This window comes from Lissotriton vulgaris, unplaced genomic scaffold (genome assembly GCF_964263255.1).
Source record: "Lissotriton vulgaris unplaced genomic scaffold, aLisVul1.2 SCAFFOLD_710, whole genome shotgun sequence".
Classification (NCBI taxonomy): Eukaryota; Metazoa; Chordata; class Amphibia; order Caudata; family Salamandridae; genus Lissotriton; species Lissotriton vulgaris.
The window spans coordinates 194,637-217,242 of NW_028245732.1; the positions used below are offsets into that span (position 1 = coordinate 194,637).

The 22,606-nt window shown below is 41.4% G+C and overlaps 1 protein-coding gene across 1 annotated transcript; it reads left to right on the forward strand.

Annotated features, from left to right (window-relative positions):
- Window positions 1-1,263: 1,263 nt before the first annotated feature.
- Window positions 1,264-17,841, forward strand: LOC147666299 (uncharacterized). Its single transcript, XM_086949150.1, has 5 exons — window positions 1,264-1,324; window positions 5,761-5,796; window positions 11,998-12,435; window positions 15,793-16,008; window positions 17,506-17,841. Exons 3-5 carry the CDS (start codon window positions 11,998-12,000, stop codon window positions 17,788-17,790), a joined length of 939 nt encoding a protein of 312 aa, XP_086805276.1. The 5' UTR covers window positions 1,264-1,324; window positions 5,761-5,796; the 3' UTR covers window positions 17,791-17,841.
- Window positions 17,842-22,606: the final 4,765 nt, after the last annotated feature.

Sequence of the window (22,606 nt, forward strand, 5' to 3'; positions counted from 1 at the left end):
TTTATGTATTGACAAACAAAATCATCGACCATCTTTCTCAGTCTCCCACTGTATTTCTACGGTGACACTCACACATTAATGGAGGCATCTGCAGCAATGTTCTGTCTTTTCATACTAAACATAAACGCCACAACTTGGAGCCTGTATATTACAAGACTTACATTAAGGGACGCACCCGCAGCGAAATTCTGTATTTACAACACGTACACACACAGCTAAAATTATCCTAGCATTTAAAACTACCCACAGACACATTTAAGGGCCACTTACGCAGCAATGTTCACTATTTTCATAATAAAACGAAGAACACAACTTTTATGGCAAATATTGCATCCGGCCTCTGACCCGTTCAGCACCACACCTGTCTTTACATTTCTTTTTTGCCAAACAAAATCATCGACCATCTTTCTCATTCACCCACTTTTTTTTCACGTTGCCACACACACATTAATGGACGCATCCGCAGCAATTTTCAGTATTTTCATACTAAACCTAAACGGCACAACTTTGAGCCAGTATATTACAAGAGTTGTATGTTTTAAAGTGAAACTTTGTATACTTTTGATGCTTTATATATGCCATTTTTAAGTGTAACTTCGAGCAGACAGTTGAAGTCCAATTACACTAACGTAAAAAAAAAGGCCCTTTGCTTTGTTAGTTCCGAGCAAAATCTTATATGGGCTTAAGGGAGTTGCCCAGTGAAGTCTACTGGCGCGCCTATGTCGAAACTCCATCTGCATACACATTCAAACATTCACACTTCCAAGTCGCGCACATCAGCTAGTGTGACTTTTCCTTGGGGCAAGGGAAGGACTAAAAGCTTTGATCCTTTCTTAAACCAAAAAAAAAAAAAGATTCTTGCATCGTTACCCCCTATTTAAGCAGAGGGACGGGTCACTTTAAGTCATACTCTCTTTTTACCTGCGAGGACAGAACTTCGACTTACAGAACGGCGCTGTACTTGCTGCTATCGACCAACAGCCACTGAAAAATTACGGCATTCAATCTTAGAACGTAAGTGCATGCAAGTTTTATTTCTATACATCTAAGGGACAGTATTGATATATTTACTTGCGTTTATTAGAACTGTTACTATATCAACATTGCACCTGTGTTAAATTATTCTGCGACATGTTTGTTTGCAAATCTACATTTTCTATGGTAATACTTAGCAAAGGACTACGTAATTTCTTAAACAGGTCATACCTTGGTTTAAACCAACAGATACATATTGTTTTTTTTATCGTTATCTCTTGTAGGTTATTGGTACGCTTTCAACATTTCCTTGATAGGGGGAAAGAAACTGCGCACCAACATATATCATGTAAGTACAGCCAACTGTTCACTCTTCTACACAATTTTTACTTCCGTTCCTAACACTCCGACTCGCCACACAGAACATTCCTTCCAATAAATCAAGGCAGAACATAAGTTTGACACACACCCATTCATTCTTAGATTTAATGCAACACAGTAACTACTCCTAATTACAACATGACACACACACCTTCTTTTTACGTCTGTTACTATTACCTTTTCAAGAACACATACTATATAACACGCACGGCGAATTGAGTGCAACCACAACAGAACACTCCTTACGATTTTTGTCACAGCTTCACAGCAATACAGTAAACAGGATGATCGGACTGAACAGTGAACAGAGCTCCAGCTTACACTACTCACACACACCTTGTCAGATTATCTTTCAATATTACACGCATACCGCTTGCATTCTCAGATTAAATGTAACACAGTAACCAGTGCAAGTTACAAGATGACACATACGCACCCTTTTTTTTACATCTATTAGTATTAACTTTTCACGCACACACTGTTAGGAACACATACTATATCACACGCACGCCGAAATGAGTGCGACCACATTAGAACACTCATTACGCTTTCATTGACAGCTTCATAGCGAGACAGTAAACTGGATGATCGGACTCAAGAGTGAACAGAGATGCATCTTACACTAATCACACACAGCCTGTCACATTAGGCAAAACACTGACTGCCACCCTTATACAGCACGTGCGACTCCAACGCAATCTAAGATTATAGCACTTCGCCACTACAGCACCAAACTTTCAGGCACAACTTCAAATTGCACATTTATTTGCACGCAAACAGGCTACACTTCACAACATTCACCCGCAGCTTTACTGGCACACAGTAAGTAATCCAAGTTACTAGCTGACACACGAAAACAGCCGCTCGTACAAGTACTAGTATTACCTTTCCACAAACACACATCCAATAACACATTAGCCAGGATTTGCGGCCTACAAAAATAAACACTTCACTTTACACTTACTACACTATTCCCAGTCACATTGTAACATTAGGGGAAATAGTACAGCCATAAACCGTTCGCAACACTTCGCCACACCACAACAAAATTTTCATACACACATTCCACGAACAAGGACACTTTCACACACACCCTCTATTACATGCCTACTCACAATCTTTCTCTCAGGGGCAAAATTTAATGTTTACTTAGTGTCCAAGGACCGCATCGGTGGGGGCAGGGTCAGTGGTTAAGGGTCGGGGCTACAGCAACAACATAAAACTGGCCATGAGGTTAATCACAGGACCCTGCAGCCGAAGGCTTCGTCCACTGAGCCCTCCCGGCATACACATAATTTTCTCGCTCTCTTTCTCTCTTCGTCTCCCTCCCTCTCTATAGCACACTAATCACACACACCCTGTCACATTAGGCAAAACACTGACTGCCACCCTTATACAACACGTGCAACTCCTACCCAATGTAACATCATAGCACTTCGCCACTACAGCACCAAACTTTCAGTCAGAACTTCTAATTGCACATTAATTTGCACGTAAACAGGCAACACTTTACAACATTTACGCAGAATGCATTCATTCGCAGCTTTACTTGCACAGTTAGTAATCCAAGTTACAAGCTGACACACGGAAAGAGCCACTCGTACAACTACTAGTATTACATTTTCACAAGCACACATCCAATAACACATTAGCCAGGATTAGCTGCCTACCCAAAAAAAAACTGGACCTTACACTTACTACACTATTCACAGGCACATTGGGACATTAGGGGGAATAGTACAGTCATAATCCGTTCGCAACACTTCGCCACACCACAACAAACTTTTCATACACACAATCCACGATCAAGGGGACTTTCGCCCACACCCTCTATTACATGGCTACTCACAATCTTTCTCGCAGGTGAAAAAATTACTGTTTACTTTGTGTCCAAGGACCGCATCGGTGGGGGCAGGGTTAGTGGTTAAGGGTCGGGGCGACAGCAACAACATTAAACTGACCATGAGGTTAATCACAGGACCCTGCAGCCGAAGGCTTCGTGCACTGAGCCCTCCCGGCATACACATAATTTTCTCGCTCTCTTTCTCTTTCGGTCTCCCTACATCTCTATAGCTCTCTCTCCCTCTCTATAGCTCCCCCTCCCTCTCTCCTGTCTTCCTCTGTTTCACTCTAACTGTGTTCCTCCCTCTGTCTCACTCCCCCTCTTTTCTTCCTCCTCTCTCCCTCCCTCTCCGTCTCCCTCCCTATCACCCTGCATCTCACTCCCTTTCTCTTCCTCTCCCTCCATTTCCCTTCCTTTCCCTAACTTTCCCTTCCTCTCTGTCTTTGTACATAACTCTCCATTTGTCTCCCATTTACTCCCTCTCTATCTTTCTACATTACTTGCACACTAACTGGGTACACTTTCAATATTACACGCACACCGCATTCATTTTCATATTCAATGCAATATAGGAAGTAATCTAAGTTACACGATGACACACACACACATTTTTCGGTACGTCTCGCACTATTAACTCTTCACGCACACACTCACTCCCTCTCCATCCCCAACAACAATTCCAGCTTTTAAAACTAACAACAGACACATTCAAGTCCCACATCCTCAGCAATTCTAAACTATTTTCCGAATACAAATAACGACACTACTTTAAGGGTGTCTTTAGTTTTTGAAGCCTCACACACACACTCACCCTCACTTACCCGCAACGCCTCACCCTCACCCTCACTCACACTCACCACCTCACCCTCACTTACCCTCAACGCATCACCCTCAGTCACCTTTAACAGCTCACCCTCACTCACCCTCAACGCCTCTCCCTTTCTCACCCTCACCCTCACTCACCCTCAACGCCTCACCCTCACCCGCACTCACCCTCATTCTCACTCACCTTCACTCACCCTTAATACCTCACCAACACTCACCCTCAATGCCTCGCCCTCCCTCACCCTCCCTCACCCTCAGCCTCACTCACTCTTACTCACCCTCACCCACCATCACGCTCATCCTCACTCACCCTCACTTACCCTCACTCACCCTCAGTCACCCTCACTCAACCCCTCACCCTCACTCACACTCACTCAACCTCTCACTCAACACCTCACTCTCACTCACCCTCAACACCTCACTCACCCTCAATTTCACTCACCCTCAATTTCACTCACCCTTAATTTCACTCACCCTCACTCATCCTCAACACTTCCCCCACCCTCACTAGCCCTCAACACCTCACACACACACCCTCAACACTTCTCCCTCAACTCCTCACTCACCCTCACTCTCACTCAACACTTCAACACCTCAGCCTCAGCCTCACCCTCACTCACCCTCAACACCTCACTCACCCACAACACCTCATTCTCACTCACCCACACTCACCCTCATCCTTACTCACCCTCAGCTTCTCACCCTCACTCACCCTCAATCTCTAAGCCTAACCTACCTTCACTCACCCTCAACCCCTCACCCTCACTCACACTCACCCTCACTCACCCTCATGCTCACTCACCCTCATGCTCACTCACCCTCATGCTCACTCACCCTCATGCTCACTCACCCTCAACATGTCATCCTCACTCACCCTCACCATCACTCACCCTCAAACCGTCACCCTCACTCACCCTCACCCTCACCCTCACTCACCCTCAATACCACTCACCCTCACTCACCCTCATCCCCTCCCCTTCACTCACCCTCACCCTCACCACCTCACCTCACTAACACTCAACACCTCACCCTCACACTCACACCCTCAACATTTCACCCTCATTCACCCTCAACCCCTCACCCACACTCACCCTCTCTCTCCCTCTCTAGCTCCCCCTCCCTCTCTCTTGCCTTCCTCTTTCTCACTCTAACTTTGTTAATCCCTCTGTCTCCCTCTCCCTCTCTCTCCCTCCCTCCATCCCCGTCTCCCTTCCTATCACTCTCCCTCTCACTCCCTTTCCCTTCCTCTCACTCCATTTTCCTTCCTTTCCCTCACTTTCCCTCCCTCTCCCTCACTCTCCATCTCCCTCACTCTCCCTCCCTTTTACTCCATCGGCATTTCCCTCCCCTTCACTCCCTTTCTGTCTTTGTACATTTGTTGCACACTAACTGGGTACACTTTCAATATTACACGCACACCGCATTCATTCTCTGATTCAATGCAACACATTAAACAGTCCAAGTTACAAGATAACACACACACACATTTTTTAACGTCTCTCAGTATTAACTTTTCACGCACTCACTCACTCTCTCTCTGTCCCCCTTTTCCTCCCACTCCCTCTCTCTCCCTCTATCATCTCACCCTGCCTGTGTGCCAGCCGTGGCACATACACTCACAGCAGCACTAGAGCTCTTAATAGGTCTTTAAAAGACTATTTACATGCTAATGTGGCCTTTATGGGAAAAATTCGAAAAAATATATTCTAAACAATATGTTTTTTTTCTCCTTTCAGATTATTAAAACAACAACAAAAGAAACAGAAGTTAAGGTAAATACTACTTTGCCACTTAGTTTAAAATTTGTTAAAAGTTCATACCTTACAGTCCCCAAAAATATTTGTTAGTTCACAAACCTTCTTAATTTACATTTGTTGATAACAACATTTCAGTATAACTTATAAGATGCAGAGATGCTTGAAAGCAAGTTACCATCAAGGGAATAGCAAATTTAATAGCAAATCACAAGGTAAGCAATGCTTACCAAATAGTGCTTTTGCTGTCTTGCACAATTTATGCAAGCCAGTAACTACTTGGAACTCTAATGATCTGCATTATATAATGGACCGTGGGGACGCTTTATATCTCCAAATGCATTCTATTAACAAAGAAACACTTATGCATCCAGATGACCTGCCAAGGTATATAGACCACAATCAAGAGATATATTCACTTTTGCTACGGAATGCTTACTACGGTGATGTCCTTAAACGTTTTGATAAAGCCTACCCAGATATTAGCACAGCATTAAATGTTACTATTAATAAGCACTGTGGTGTTCTACTTTGTATGAATGTTTATGTAATAGCTATTTTCAAACATATGCAATCATACTTTGTATTTGATTCACATAGTAGGGACCATGAAGGCATGCCTCATTCAAACGGAACATGTGTTACAATTGCATTTAATTCGTTTGAAGGGCTAATTCAATATGTTATGAAACTAGCATATAACTTTACACATCAGGCTGAGCAATGTGTCCAATTTGAATTAACACCAATAGATATAAAAGTCATTCAAAGGAAATCCTTTACAAAAGCACTTACTGTGCACAAAAAAAATAGTCACCTACCGCAAGAAAGAAAAATTTGGGTACATACTACTGAATGTACTCCTAATCAGACGATAACATCAACATCAATGTCTTCTGATGATTTACAGAATAAAAGTAAGGGAGGGAATAGCAATAGCAATCATTTAGCACAATTACCAGGTAATAGTAAAGCTATCCAGGGAACAAATAAACAGTCTCGGAAAAGAAAAAGGGATTCAAGTACATGTCCAACTAAAGTTGTACAAAGAAAAAAAGTTAATACAGCTGAAGAAGACATTACCAACAGTCAACTAAGTGCTACTGATAATAACATACCCATCTTCACGCAGGGCCAAAGACAGAAACGAGGTAAACAAATCCATACAATCATTCGCAAATTCCACCGGGAAATATTGCATGGGCCAGAGTACATTTGTACTCTTTGCAATCAACTGTGGCATAAACAAACGTTGCAAAATATACGCAGTGTTAGCCAATCCGAAATTTTCAACAAGTGTAACATTAGTAACAAGAAAACAAATTTTATTTGTAAGACTTGCTATTATTACATTCGCAAAAACAAAATACCACCATGTTCTATTGTAAATGGCATGGGCTTCCCAAATGTACCAGTTGAATTAGAATTATATGATTTAGAAGAAAGATTAGTTTCACCTAGGATACCATTCTTACAAATTCGGAGTCTGCCACGCGGTTTTCAAAAATCATTATCAGGTGCAGTAGTTAATGTACCTGCAGATGTTATGACAACTGTTACCATTTTACCAAGGCAAATTAATGACGCCATGACAATCCCAGTGAAATTAAAAAGGAAATTAATCTATAAATCATATACACATTATGAGAATATTAGACCAAATACTGTAAAAAAGGCAGCTACATGGCTAGCTAAAAATAGTACAATGTTTAATGAATATGGTGTTACGATTAACCCTGACTGGGAGTATATACCTCCAGAAATAGAATCTCACAATGAGACTTCTGAGACAAACAATTCATCTGATAGTTCTGACAACATAGAAGCTGGGAATTTGGATACTATGTTAACAAATGAAACTATTACTAGTAATTCGCTGAATGTGTTAAGTTTCGCTCCAGCTGAACATAACACGCCAAGAGGTTTATATGAGGATAAAGATTCAGAGTTTTTGGCTTTCCCTACTATTTTTTGTGGTGAACGAAGGCCTAACAATAAGGAAAGACACATACCGGTACATTATAGTACTATTTGCCAAGCAGAGTTAAGGAGTTATGATAGAAGAGTCGCTAAATCTATTACTAATGTCTTTTTTAAACTGAAGAAATTACATATTAAGCAGATCCATGGTAAAATCAACATTTCCATCAGAAAACATTTTACAGATGGGAATAAAATAACTGCTAAAGACATTAAATGTAATATTGCCAATGTTTTACAGTTTAATGAGGGGTACAAAGTATTAAAAACTATACGCAGTTCACCTCCATATTGGGAAGGTTGCAAAAAAGATATTTTGCAATGATAAGGCAACTTGGCATTCCCACTTTCTTTTTGACATTATCTGCTGCTGAAACAAAATGGCACCATTTAATAAATATACTATTGAGAGTTAGAAACTTAAAGGAATGTACAGAGGAAGAATTCTTAAACATGTCTTGGGAAACTAAAAGTAAATTAATACAAGAAGATCCAATAACATGTGCAAGACAGTTTGACTATCAAGTTAGGAAATTCTTTAATTGTGTTTTGCTGAATGGCACTAATCCAATTGGGGAAATAGTAGACTACTTTTACAGAGTCGAATTCCAACAAAGAGGTTCTCCACATATACATGCATTACTCTGGGTAAACAAAGCACCATTGTATGGTGTTTCACCAGTGGAAGAAGTCAATAGCTTTATTGACAAATATATCACTTGTCATAAGTCTGAGAACCCTGTTTTACAACCGTTAATAAATCTACAAAGGCATGGTCACACCAAAAATTGCAGACGTAAACAGCAACGGACATGCAAATATCAATATCCCAAATATCCAATGTCAAGAACGCTCATATTAGAGCCATTAACACTTGAGGAGACAAATAACCAATGGCAAGATAATATGAAAATAATACATGAAGCTATGAATAATACTACTTTTAATACACTTTCTTTTGAGGAATTTTTAGACTTCATTAAAATGGATGATAAAGAATATATTACTTCTATACAAACTAGCTTACAAAAAACAACTATTTTTTTAAAAAGAACACCAGGCGAATGCTTCATCAATAACTACAATAGTACTCTTTTAGAAGCTTGGCGAGCAAACATAGACTTGCAGTTTATACTAGACCCTTATGCTTGTGCAGTCTATATTATCTCATATATCAGTAAATCGCAAAGAGGAATTAGCAAACTTCTAGCGCAAGCTGCTAAAGAGGTAACAAGCAATAGTAATATCAAAGATCAACTTAAACACATAGGAAATAAATTCCTCAACTGCACAGAAATTAGTGCTCAAGAAGCAGCATATCTAATTCTTCAAATACCATTACGGAAAAGCTCACGATCATTTGTATTTATTAATACTAGCCGTCCAGAGAAAAGAACTTATTTAATGCGTGATATCGAAACTATTAATAACTTGCCCGAAAATTCAACTGACATTCAATGTGAAAATATTATTATTAAGTACTGCAAACGGCCACAATCATTAGAGATGTGCACGTTAGCAGACTATGCGGCTAATTTCAACTATGTGAAGAAAAAAACACATGGGAAAGAAATAAATGATTGCGAAGATTTACTTGCAGAACAAAACTTTTACAGCTCAGATGAGGAAGAATTAGAAATAGAATGTAGTGACGCAAATAAACAACAACAGAAACATAATTATGATTATGCTTTAAATAAGCGCAGACAAGGGAAAATAATACGCTTTTGCAGATTTAGCAAAAATAATGAACCAGAAGAGTATTATAGAGAAATATTAATGTTGCACTATCCATGGAGGGAAGAAGAAAAAATACTAATCAACAAGGAAACTTACTATGATAGGTATCTGGAAGTTAAAACATTTGTTGACACACAACTAAAAATCTATAACAAACAGCATGGCGAACTTACAAACATTATTCATGAACAGTCTCATGAAAATGTAATTTCACCTCCTCTATCACCAACTGTTAATATACAGACAGAAGACCAAAATCCAGAACATAATAATAGATATGATTTGGCTCTAGATTTAGGAATTAGAACTACAACTGAAGAACAAAGCTCAACTAACGTTATTTTACCCAATTAAAAATACCAACAACTTATGCAAAACTTAACGGAAGAACAACTTAAATTTGTTTACCATCACTTGCATTGGTTTAAAACTACAAGCACTCCATGCTATACTTTTTGCACTGGAGGGGCTGGTGTTGGGAAAAGTTTTGTAATATCTGCACTATATCAAACTTTACTACGCTACTATAACACTAAGGCCGGTGAAAATCCTGATAATGTTTATATCTTACTTACTGCTCCAACAGGAAAGGCTGCCCATAATATTAATGGCAAAACACTGCATAGCACTTTCAAAATACCTGTGTCGCAAAGTTTGACTTATAAACAACTGAGTCATGAACATAGAACTGCTCTACAAATGGAAATGATGCATGTTAGAGTTGTTATTATTGATGAAATTTCAATGGTAGGACACAATATGTTGAATTTTATACATAACAGGCTTCAAGAAATTAAATCATCTAATGAACCATTTGGAGGAATTTCTATTTTAGCCATTGGTGACTTTTACCAATTAAAACCTGTATTTGACAGATACATTTTTCAGGATTCTACACAAATGTATGGTCCTTTAAGTGCTAACTTATGGAAAGAACATTTTAAAATTTTTGAATTAACAAAAATTATGCGCCAAAAAGAAGATCTACAATTTGCTGAATTACTAAACCGATTGAGAGAAGGCAAGCATACTGAAGAAGATATTTCACAAATTAAGCAAAGGGAAATACAACCTGATGAGACTTTATTAGAAACAATTCCATATATCATGTCAACTAATCTAGAAGTTAATGAAATTAACAAAAAGGTTTTAGAACAACATTGCAAAGATTATCCTGTCTACATAACAGTAGCAAGCGATACCGTCAGTTCTGATTTGTCTGAAAATGTGAAAAAAACGATTCTTAAGCAACTGCCCAAAGATCCACAGAAAACAATGGGCCTTTCACATACATTACACATTGCCTTACAACTTCGTTATGATTTAAGTTGCAATGTGGATGTCAATGATGGTTTAACAAATGGCGCAACTGGTGTTGTACAATTAGTTGAATTGATTAACAATACACCTATTATTGTTTGGTTGTTATTTGACAATCCCACTATAGGACAAACAACCAGACAACAATATAAACACTTATTTCATTCACAAATACAAAATACATGGACACCAATACATGCTATAGCTAGACATTTCCAATACACTAAGAAATTTATTACCATTATACGGAAGCAATTTCCTTTACGCCAAGCATCAGCACGCACTATACATCGCACACAAGGTGCAACTCTCGAACCACTTTATATACACTTTAATAACAGCAAGATTCATCATTTGCATTATGTTGCTATTAGCAGGGCAAAATCAATACAAAATGTCTATGTACACAATTTTGATGAACGTAAAATTGTAGTACATCCACAAGTTAATGAGGAAATGCACAGATTAAGGACAGAAATGCCACTTGAAATACATATCCCACAGTTACATACATACAGTGCACATTTCAATATCATTGCACACAATATAAGATCACTACAGAAAAAATTTTCATCTATGGTAGCGGATAGGAATATATTACAAGCAGACATTATTTGCTTAACTGAGATCAACACTACAAGAAATGCTACAGCTAATGATTTCACGATAGAACAATATCATCACATTATATTTGATAAATTTCATACATACAACACAAACCATGGAATGATTATGTACTACAAAAAAGATTTATTTATATTGCCTATTTATGAGACACTTGAAGGGATAGACATTTTACATTTTACTCTACAGATTGATAACACAGATTACCTTATTATTATTTTATACAAACCACCCCTAAAAAGTATAACTTCTCTTTTTGATTTCATCACAAATATTACGGATTTTTACCCCACGCACAAATTGATTATTATAGGGGATTTCAATGTGGATGTATCTCAACCAAATGCAAACAGCAAGCAATTACTTGGATTCTTTGAAACAAAATTACAATGTCAACAACTCATTAACAGTTACACAACTAACTACCAATCCATTTTAGATCATATATATACAAATGACCAACTACACAACTATGGTACTTTAGAATGCTATTACAGTGATCATAAACCAATATGGGTTTGTATTTAACATGTTATATCACATTTTCTATTTCAGATGATGTCTATTGAAGAAATAATGAACATTAATACTGATGACAACAAACCATACCAGAAACCAATAAGAGTTAATGTCATCAACTGCTCAGGGAAAACTACGTACAAAAATGCTAAACAAGAGCAGAAAATTGTATTCCATTTGGCTTTAGCAGATAAAACTGGAACAATAAAATGTACTTGTTACCAAGAAAATTTGTATGAGCAAACGAAAAAAAACTGTGGACTACTGATACGAAACTTTATTATCAAAAACAAAACAATTTTAATTACAAAGCAAACTAAAGTAACCAAATTTCCCGCAATGACAATCGAGGAGGGCCTGATCCAACAAGCAAACAACATTTTGCATCCGCCTGCACCATCGGCTTCTCCCATCAAGGAAATAAAACGGGCAAGTCTAAAAAGCCTGATGACCGTTTCAGGGACAATAATTGCCGTAAGTATGAACACAAACATGTTATCATGTCAACTAAAAAAAACTATTGTCTCGCATTTGAAAAGTTGGACTTATTAGTATTGTAAATGACATATCTTATGTATTTTTGACTTTTAAAAATTGCAAGTCTAAATAGTCTGATGACTGTTTCAGGGACAATATGTGCCAGAAGTATGAACGCAAACATGTCATCATGTCTACTAAAAAAATGCATAGTTGGCTTACACACAAATTACACATTTAGGGGCCCGATGTAGGTAGCCCTTTACCGATCCCAATCGGCCAAAAATACCGATTTTGGGCCGTTTCCGATCGGTAAAGGGCTATTGAGATGTAGGGGCACATTTTCGGTAACTTTAGCAAATCTGTATCATTACCGAATCGGTACATTTACAGATTCAATAAAATTAACGAAAAATGTAATGTAGGTAGGCAATGTACCTTCTGCACATGGCTTACAGAATCTGTATTTTACCATGGAATACAAATCCAGGGTAAAATACCGATTGCGGTGTGCATGCACATGTGTGCATGCACACCTATGGCATGTGACAGGCAGACCTGCCCTTAGGGCAGGTATGCTTGCCACATGGCACCTGTGCCTTTTTTGGGGGTGCCAGAGGGTGTCAAAGTGACACCCCCTGCACCCTTCTGAATTCTTTAATTACCGATTCGGTAAATACCGAATCGGTAATGCCTAATCATTCCTATGGGCTTCAAAGCCCATAGGAATGAATGGGCATTACCTATTCGTTATTTACCGATTCGGTAATTAAAGAATTGTTAAGGATTGGGTAATGAATCCAGATGTTGGGACCTACATACCAAAATGGGATTTACCTACATCGGGCCCTTAGGAACTTCACTAACAACCTCAAAAAAGCTTGCATTAGACACTCTTTCACACTATGTAGAAAGTAAGAGTTTTGGGAAATATAATAGGCCAGTGCTTTGGGGTATAGTACAAATTCAAGTACTCTCCACAAAGCCAATTTTTACAAAAAATAATGCACTATGGTAGAAAGTATGTTCATTTGGGTCGTGAAATATAATACATTATATTACCATTCATACAACGCACTAGTACTATGTGTTTTTACTGTCACTATTTTGTAGAATTGTTCTTTTTGGGTTTACCAAAAGTACGCAAATACTGTCTTTACATCAATGCCTCACCCTCAGTCAACATCACTCACCCTCAACACCCAACCCTCACTCTCCCTCAACACCTCACCCTCAACAATTCACCCTTAATGCCTCACTCACCCTCAATCTCACTCACCCTCGATCACCCTCAACACCTCCTCCTCACTCACCCTCAATCACCCTCACTAGCCCTCAACACCTCCCACTCAAAAACTCTACCCTTCTCCCTCAAATACTCACTCACTCTCACTCAACACCTCAACACCTCAGCCTCACACTCAACATCAATCACTCACCCTCACTCACCCTCATCCTTACTCACCCTCAACTTCTCACCCTCAATAACCCTCAACACCTCACCCTCACTCACCCTCAACACCTCACCCTCAACAATTCACCCTTAATGCCTCACTCAGCCTCAATCTCACTCACCCTCAATCACCCTCAACACCTCCCACTCAATCACCCTCACTCACCCTCACTAGCCCTCAACACCTCCCCCTCAAAAAGTCAACACTTCTCCCTCAACTCCTCAGTCACCCTCACTCTCACTCAACACCTCAACACCTCAGCCTCACCCTCAACACCTCACCCTCACTCAATCAATCACCCTCACTCACCCACACTCACACTCATCCTTACTCACCCTCAACTTCTCACACTCAAATCTCTCACCCTCAACACTCCCTCACTCTCACTCACCCTCAACCCCTCACCCTAACTCTGCCTCACTCACACTCACCCTCACGTAACACCTCGTCCTCACTCACCCTCACTCACCCTCAACCCCACCCTCACTCACCCTAACCCTCCCTCACCCTCAACACCTCACCCTCAATCACTCACCCTCACCCACACCCTCACTCATGTCATCAGGTCTACTAAAAAAATGCATACTTGCCTTACACACACAGTACACCTTTAGTAACTTCATTAACAATTAAACAAAAAACACGCGTTTTGAAAACTATAATATGCCAGCACTTTCCTGTATACTACAAATACAAGTACTCTCTACAAAGCCAGTTTTTTCAATAAATATTGCTATCATTTAGGAAGGATGTTCATTTGCGTCGCTAAATATAATACATTATATGGCCATTCATACAACGCAATAGTAAGATGCATTTTTACAGTCACTATTTTATACAATGCTTACTTTTTGTTTAGGAATAGAACGCAAACACTGTCTTTACCTCAATGCCTCACCCTTAGTCACCCTCACTCATTCTCAAAACGTCACCCTGACTCACCCTCAACACCTCACCCTCAACACTTCAGCCTCAACGCCTCACTCACCCTCAATCTCACTCACCCTCAATCACACTAAACTCCTCACCCTCACTCACCCTCACTAGCCATCAACACCTCCCCCTCAAAAACTTAACACTTCTCCCTCAACTCCTCAGTCAACCTCACTCTCACTCAACACCTCAGCCTCACCCTCACCCTCACCCTCACCCTCACTCACCCTCAACACCTCACCCTCACCCAATAACTCACCCTTTCTCACCCACACTCACCCTCATCCTTACTCACCATCAACTTCTCAACATCAATCACCCTCAATCTCTCACCCTCAACACTCACTCACTCTCACACCCAACTCCTCACCCTAAATGACCCTCACTCAGCCTCACTCACACTCACCCTCATCGTTACTCACCCTCAACTTCTCACCCTCACTCACCTTCAATCTCTCACCCTCACCCTCTCACCCTCACTCACCCTCACCCTCACTCACCCTCACCAACATTCACCCTCACCCTCACGTAACACCTCATCCTCACTCACCCTCACTCCCCATCAACTCCTCACACTCACTCACTCACAATCAACACCTCACACTCAATAACTCACCATCACCCTCACTCATGTCATCATGTCTACTTAAAAAATGCATAGTTGACTTACACACACATTACACCTTTAGTAACTTCAATAACTAACTCAAAAAAATTAGAATTATACACTCTTCACACATAGTAGCAAGTACTAGTTTTGAAAAATATAAGATGGCAGTGCTTTGGTGTATACTACAAAGACAAGTACTATCTACAAGGCCATTTTTTGCAATAAACAATTCAATCTTTTAGAAAGGAGGTTCATTTGGGTCGTTAAATATGATACATTATATAGCCTTTCATACAATGCACTAGTAATATCTGTTTTTACAATCACTATTTAATAGAATGCTTTCTTTTTGTGTAGGAAGAGGACGCAAAAACGGTGTTTATCAATGGGCAAGATACCCCACTCAAATCCATTACAATAAAAGATGCAACTGATGATATAAAAGTGACACTGTGGAGAGAAGCGTCACTATTTAAAATACATCTTGGCAAATATGTTACCCTGACTCACGTCACTGTACATGAATTCAATTGCCAAAAAATATTGAATACAACGCGCCATAGCAAAATGGAGGTAAGCACAACAAACAAAAGCTTTTGCAATTATCTCTTTTCAGCCACTCTTGGAATTTCACCCAGTCTTGCCCTTTCACCCACTCTGCCCCTTCCACCCACTCTGGACATTTTACCCACTCGGGACATTTCACCCACTTGGGACCTTTCACCCACTCGAGAGCTTTCACCCACTCGGGACCTTTCACCCACTCGGGACCTTTCAACAACTCTGGCCCTTTCACACACTCTAGGCCTATCACCCAATCTAGACTTATCACCCACTCTAGACTTATCACCCACTCTAGACTTATCACCCACTCTAGACTTATCACCCACTCTCATCCTCACTCACCCTCAACAACTCACCATCAACACCTCACCCTCATACTCACTCACCCTCAACACCTCACCCTCATTCACCCTCACTCACCGTCAACACACTATCACACTACAACAACAAACAAATACTTACCACCACAGCAACACTTCACTCACCCTCAACACCTCACCCTTAACTCCTCACTCACCCTCAATCTCAATCATCATCAATCACCCTCAACATCTCACACTCAACACCTCACTCTCATACTCACTCACCCTCACTCACCCTCAAAAATCACCCTCATTCACCCTCACTTACCGTCAACACACTATCACACTACAACTACAAACAAACACTTACCACCACAGCAACACTTCACTCACCCTAAACACCTCACCCTTAACTCCTCACTCACACTCACTCTCACTCATCCTCAATCACCCTCAACACCTCACCCTCACTCACCCTCAACGCCTCACCCACACTCACCCTCACACTCAGCTTCTCACCCTCAGCCTCAACACCTCACTCTCACTCACCCTCAACGCCTCACCCTCAGTCAACCTCAACACATCACTCACCCTCACTCTCACTCATCCTCAATCACACTCAACACCTCACCCTCAACACCTCACTCACCCTCAGCCCCTCACCCTCACTCACCCTCAACTCCTCACCCTCACTCATCCTCACTCACCCTCAACACCTCCCCCTCATTCTCACTCACTCTCACTCTCACTCACCCTCATACTCACTCACCCTCAACACACTATCACACTACAACCACACACAAAAACTTACCACCACAACACCACTTCAATCACGCTCAACACCTCCCCATCAGCCCCTTACTTACCCTCACTCTCACTCATCCTCAAGCACTGACTCACCCTCAATCTCACTCACCCTCAACGCCTCACCCTCACTCACCCTCAACACCTCACCCTCACTCACCCTCAACACACTATCACACTACAACCACACAAAAAAACTATTACCACCACCTATCACCCACTCTCGACCTATCACCCACTCAAACCCTATCAACAACTGGGACCCTTTCACCTACTCAGTCCATTTCACCCAATGTGTCCCTTTCAACCACTCTGTCCCTTTCACCCACTATAGGCCTTACACAAAAAATAAAGTATACAAATTTAAAAAATAATTGTTGCTTTTGTTTTCTCTCAACAGGTAACAGCCCCACCAGAGGAAAAGATGGACATTCTAATTTATGGTGTTGAAAGCTCTACTGAGCAAACGAGTATTATCACAATAAAAGTGACAAACACAGACGAATATCAATCGATGCCCATCGAAAACGAGATCTTAATTAAATGGTTTATGTTAGATGAGGAAGTTGACAACATCGGAGATGCCCTTGTCCATTTTTTGCCACAAACTTTTGAAGTTGTCTTTTGTAATGGGCAAATCATAAAGATTCTGAAAGAAAAAGACGATGAAATATGTTCTGACTAAATTTTGCATGTTGCCAGGATATCTTTTTTTTGTACAAAGTTAAACAATAAATATTTGTGTTTTTTTTTTAAAAATAAAAAAGTGTGGAATACAAATTTTACAACTTCTATGGTAATTTTTTCTATACAAAAGGCAAATTATAACTAATACACTCAATTTATACAACATAGTCACACCCACATACAACATTCAGCCAATCCATTTCACATTACAAAAACATATACAAAATACACATACTTTGTAGCTTGCACGCACTACAGTATTATGTATGAATGAGACTGTTGAGCTAAATACGCCTGTGCTGGTGCTGAGTTATGCTGTGTTGTTGAGCAATGTTACTGTGGGGGGCCGAATGTTAAGGTGGTATTGCTGCGTGTTGCATTGGTGGACATCACAAATTAGGTTGTTGGGAGAAGTGCAACTGTTGTTGGGATGAGTTATGCTGTGGTGGTAATAGTTGAACACTAACACAGCACAACTCATCATCAACACATCACAACAACAGCATTAGGAAGCACCACACTAACAACACTCATCAACACACCAACATCACTCTACACCACCACAACAGCATCATTCTACAACAACAACATACAAAAACACAAACACACTTTACTTTAAAATAACGAGTCACACATGCAAAACACTCACATTTGCCAATCACACCCTCACTCACACTCACTCACCCTCAACTCATCACCCACCCTCAATTACACTCACTCACCCTCAACACCTCACCCTCACCCTCACTCTCCCTCAACACCTCACCCTCACTCACCCTCAACACATCACCATCACCCTCACCCACCTTCACTCACCATCAACACCTCACCCTCACTCACCCTCAACACTGCACCCTCAAACACTCAATCACCCTCACTCTCAACACCTCTCCCTCAACGCCTCACACTTAACCCCTCACTCACCCTCACGCTTAACCATCCTCAATCACCATCAACACATCACCCTCAACGCCTCACCAACACTCACCCTCAGCCCCTCACCCTCAGCTACAACACGTCACCCTCACTCACCCTCAACACCTCACCCTCAACAACTCATCATCAACACATCACTCACCCTCACTCTCACTCATCCTCAATACTCTCAACACCTCACCCTCAATACCTCACTCACCCTCAGTCCCTCACCCTCACTCACCCTCAACTCCTCACCCTCAACACCTCACCCACACTCATCCTCACTCACCCTCAACAACTCACCATCAACACCTCACCCTCATACTCACTCACCCTCAACACCTCACCCTCATTCACCCTCACTCACCGTCAACACACTATCACACTACAACAACAAACAAATACTTACCACCACAGCAACACTTCACTCACCCTCAACACCTCACCCTTAACTCCTCACTCACCCTCAATCTCAATCATCATCAATCACCCTCTACACCTCACACTCAACACCTCACTCTCATACTCACTCACCCTCACTCACCCTCACTCACCCTCAAAACATCACCCTCATTCACCCTCACTCACCGTCAACACACTATCACACTACAACTACAAACAAACACTTACCACCACAGCAACACTTCACTCACCCTAAACACCTCACCCTTAACTCCTCACTCACACTCACTCTCACTCATCCTCAATCACCCTCAACACCTCACCCTCACTCACCCTCAACGCCTCACCCACACTCACCCTCACACCCTCACCCTCAGCACCTCACTCTCTCTCATCCTCAATGCCTCACCCTCAACGCCTCACCCACACTCACCCTCAGCTCCTCACCCTCAGCCTCAACACCTCACCCTCACTCACCCTCAACGCCTCACCCTCAGTCAACCTCAACACATCACTCACCCTCACTATCACTCATCCTCAATCACACTCAACACCTCACCCTCAACACCTCACTCACCCTCAGCCTCTCACCCTCACTCACCCTCAACTCCTCACCCTCACTCATCCTCACTCACCATCAACACCTCCCCCTCATTCTCACTCACTCTCACCCTCACTCACCCTCATACTCACTCGCCCTCAACACACTATCACACTACAACCACACACAATGCCTCACCCTCAACGCCTCACCCACACTCACCCTCAGCTCCTCACCCTCAGCCTCAACACTTAACCCTCACTCACCCTCAACGCCTCACCCTCAGTCAACCTCAACACATCACTCACCCTCACTATCACTCATCCTCAATCACACTCAACACCTCACCCTCAACACCTCACTCACCCTCAGCCTCTCACCCTCACTCACCCTCAACTCCTCACCCTCACTCATCCTCACTCACCATCAACACCTCCCCCTCATTCTCACTCACTCTCACCCTCACTCACCCTCATACTCACTCACCCTCAACACACTATCACACTACAACCACACACAAACACTTACCACCACAACACCACTTCAATCACGCTCAACACCTCCCCATCAACCCCTTACTTGCCCTCACTCTCACTCATCCTCAATCACCCTCAACACCTCACCCTCACTCACCCTCAACGCCTCACTCACCCTCATAGCCTCACCCACCCTCAACACCTCACACTGACTCACCCTCAATCTCACTCACCCTCAACGCCTCACCCTCACTCACCATCAACACCTCACCCTCACTCACCCTCAACACACTATCACACTACAACCACACAAAAAAACAATTACCACCACAACACCACTCATCACCACTGCAGCAAACAAAGGTCATACAATCAAAACATGTACCCTTTTAACAGTCACACACACAACAACAGCTATCAATGGCCACTTTCACCAGGCATACACACACAACAGTCATCAGTACTGCAGTACTATGTCTAAATGAGACTGTTGGTGTGCAAAATACGGATGTGGAAGTGCAGAGTAATGCAGTGTTGTTGCTCAATGGTACTGTGGGGCTGCAGAAAGATAAAGTGGTATTGCTGCATGTTGCATTCGTGGACATCAGTGATGCCATTGTTGGGAGAAGTGCAACTGTTGTGGTGCTAAGTTATGCTGTGGTGGTAATTATTAAACAGCAACACAGCACCACTCATCACTAGCACAGAACAACACATCACAACTACAGCATTACTAAGCACCACACACTCACATGCCCACACGCTCACACACCCCCACCCTCACACACATCCACACTCACACACTCTCACACATCCTCGCACACCCACTCACATTCTCAATAAGCCTCATAGCCTCACGCTCGCCAACAATCACTCACCCTCACCCTCACACCGTCACCCTCACACCATCATCCTCTCACCCTCAACACCTCACCCTCACTCACCATCAACACACTATCACACTACAACTACACACAAAACACTTACAACCACAGCACCACTCATTACCACTACAGCATTACTCAGCAGACAAACTACATACAATCCAAACATGTGCGCTTTTAACAGGCACACACACTAATAGCTAGCAATGGACACTTTCACAAGCCGTACACACACAACAGTCATCAGTGCATCCTTTCACCATGCATACACCCACACAAACAGCCATCAATCCACGCTTTCAACAGTCACACACACCAACAGCCCAAAGTGCACGCTTTAGAACAACTTTTTGTACGTTGCACACACAATCACAGCTATACAAGCATGCTTTGGTGCTGTACAGTACTGCAGTTCTATGTCTAAATGAGACTGGGGGAGTTCTAAATACAGCTCTACTGGCAAAGAGTGATGATCTCATGTTGCTCAATTGTAGTGTGGGGGTGCCGAATGTTAATAATGTGCTATTGCTGGCGAAATGGACATAAGGGAGGCCGTGCAAGAGGAAATTACTACACACAAGGCAAGTGCGACCGAAAAACACGTACGGCAAAACGAAACTCAATCCATGTCAAAGAATAAAACTAAATAGCAGCCATTGATAAAATACTAAACACACTCTAATGAGAGGAGCCAGACAGGAAATACGTGCTAGCAAAGCAAGACCGAAAACAATAATTACAGTAACATCAAGAAAAGGAAATGCATAAACAAATGTATAAGAACTCACAAAGGCACTCTTTCATAATAAGGAAATAAAATTGTCATTACCTGTCGATCGTAGCAGCTCATTCCCTGAAATGTAGAAATTATAAAAGAAACACACAAAAAAGAAAACATACACAGTGCATACATAATACTTTTAACTACAACAAGCAACAAACAAAATAAATGAATAGCGGCGAAACAAGTCACATACGGGTACAAATGACACAAGAAAAAGCTAAGTCAGAGGAAAAATAAACATCACAGTGCCACCTCAGGCGAAACGAAACTCCGGAAACTACATTCCAGGAAGACACTAGCAAAGATTACTCAATGCATCCCGAACTATCAACTTAAACACGAGCCAACATTCGCATAAAGATCAAGAAAAATTCAAAACACAAGGAAAGTGAGCGCGAAATAACAACGGACGCAATGTCAAAGACATAACACATACAAAAATAAACATTGCTTTATGTAACATTTCGAAAAAAAAACATTTATCAAACATATATCTTTTAGAACAGTACTAAAGAATATTGTAACTCGAAAATCGATAATACACAAGGCGCAATACAAATAAAACACTCATACATCCTAATAAAACATTATGAATAATACGCATATACACACAAGTATTAATACATTCAAATTCATGTACTCAATGTTAATAAATGTACATCTTACCAGTCAGACGACGCAGCAACAACCACGGAGGAATAACACACCTTTACCGCACGAACATTCACACCAATGTAGAAAACGCCCCGTTAACGCACGTCAAATGCAACGCTACGTCACACAACGTAGAGCTGCGATTGGCTAAAAAT

Coding starts and splice junctions, on each gene's coding strand:
- LOC147666299 (XM_086949150.1), top strand. CDS start 11,998: ATGATGTCTATTGAAGAAATAATGAACATTAATACTGATGACAACAAA. Junction 12,436..15,792: donor TTTCAGGGACAATAATTGCC/GTAAGTATGAAC, acceptor CTTTTTGTGTAG/GAAGAGGACGCAAAAACGGT. Junction 16,009..17,505: donor CGCGCCATAGCAAAATGGAG/GTAAGCACAACA, acceptor TTCTCTCAACAG/GTAACAGCCCCACCAGAGGA.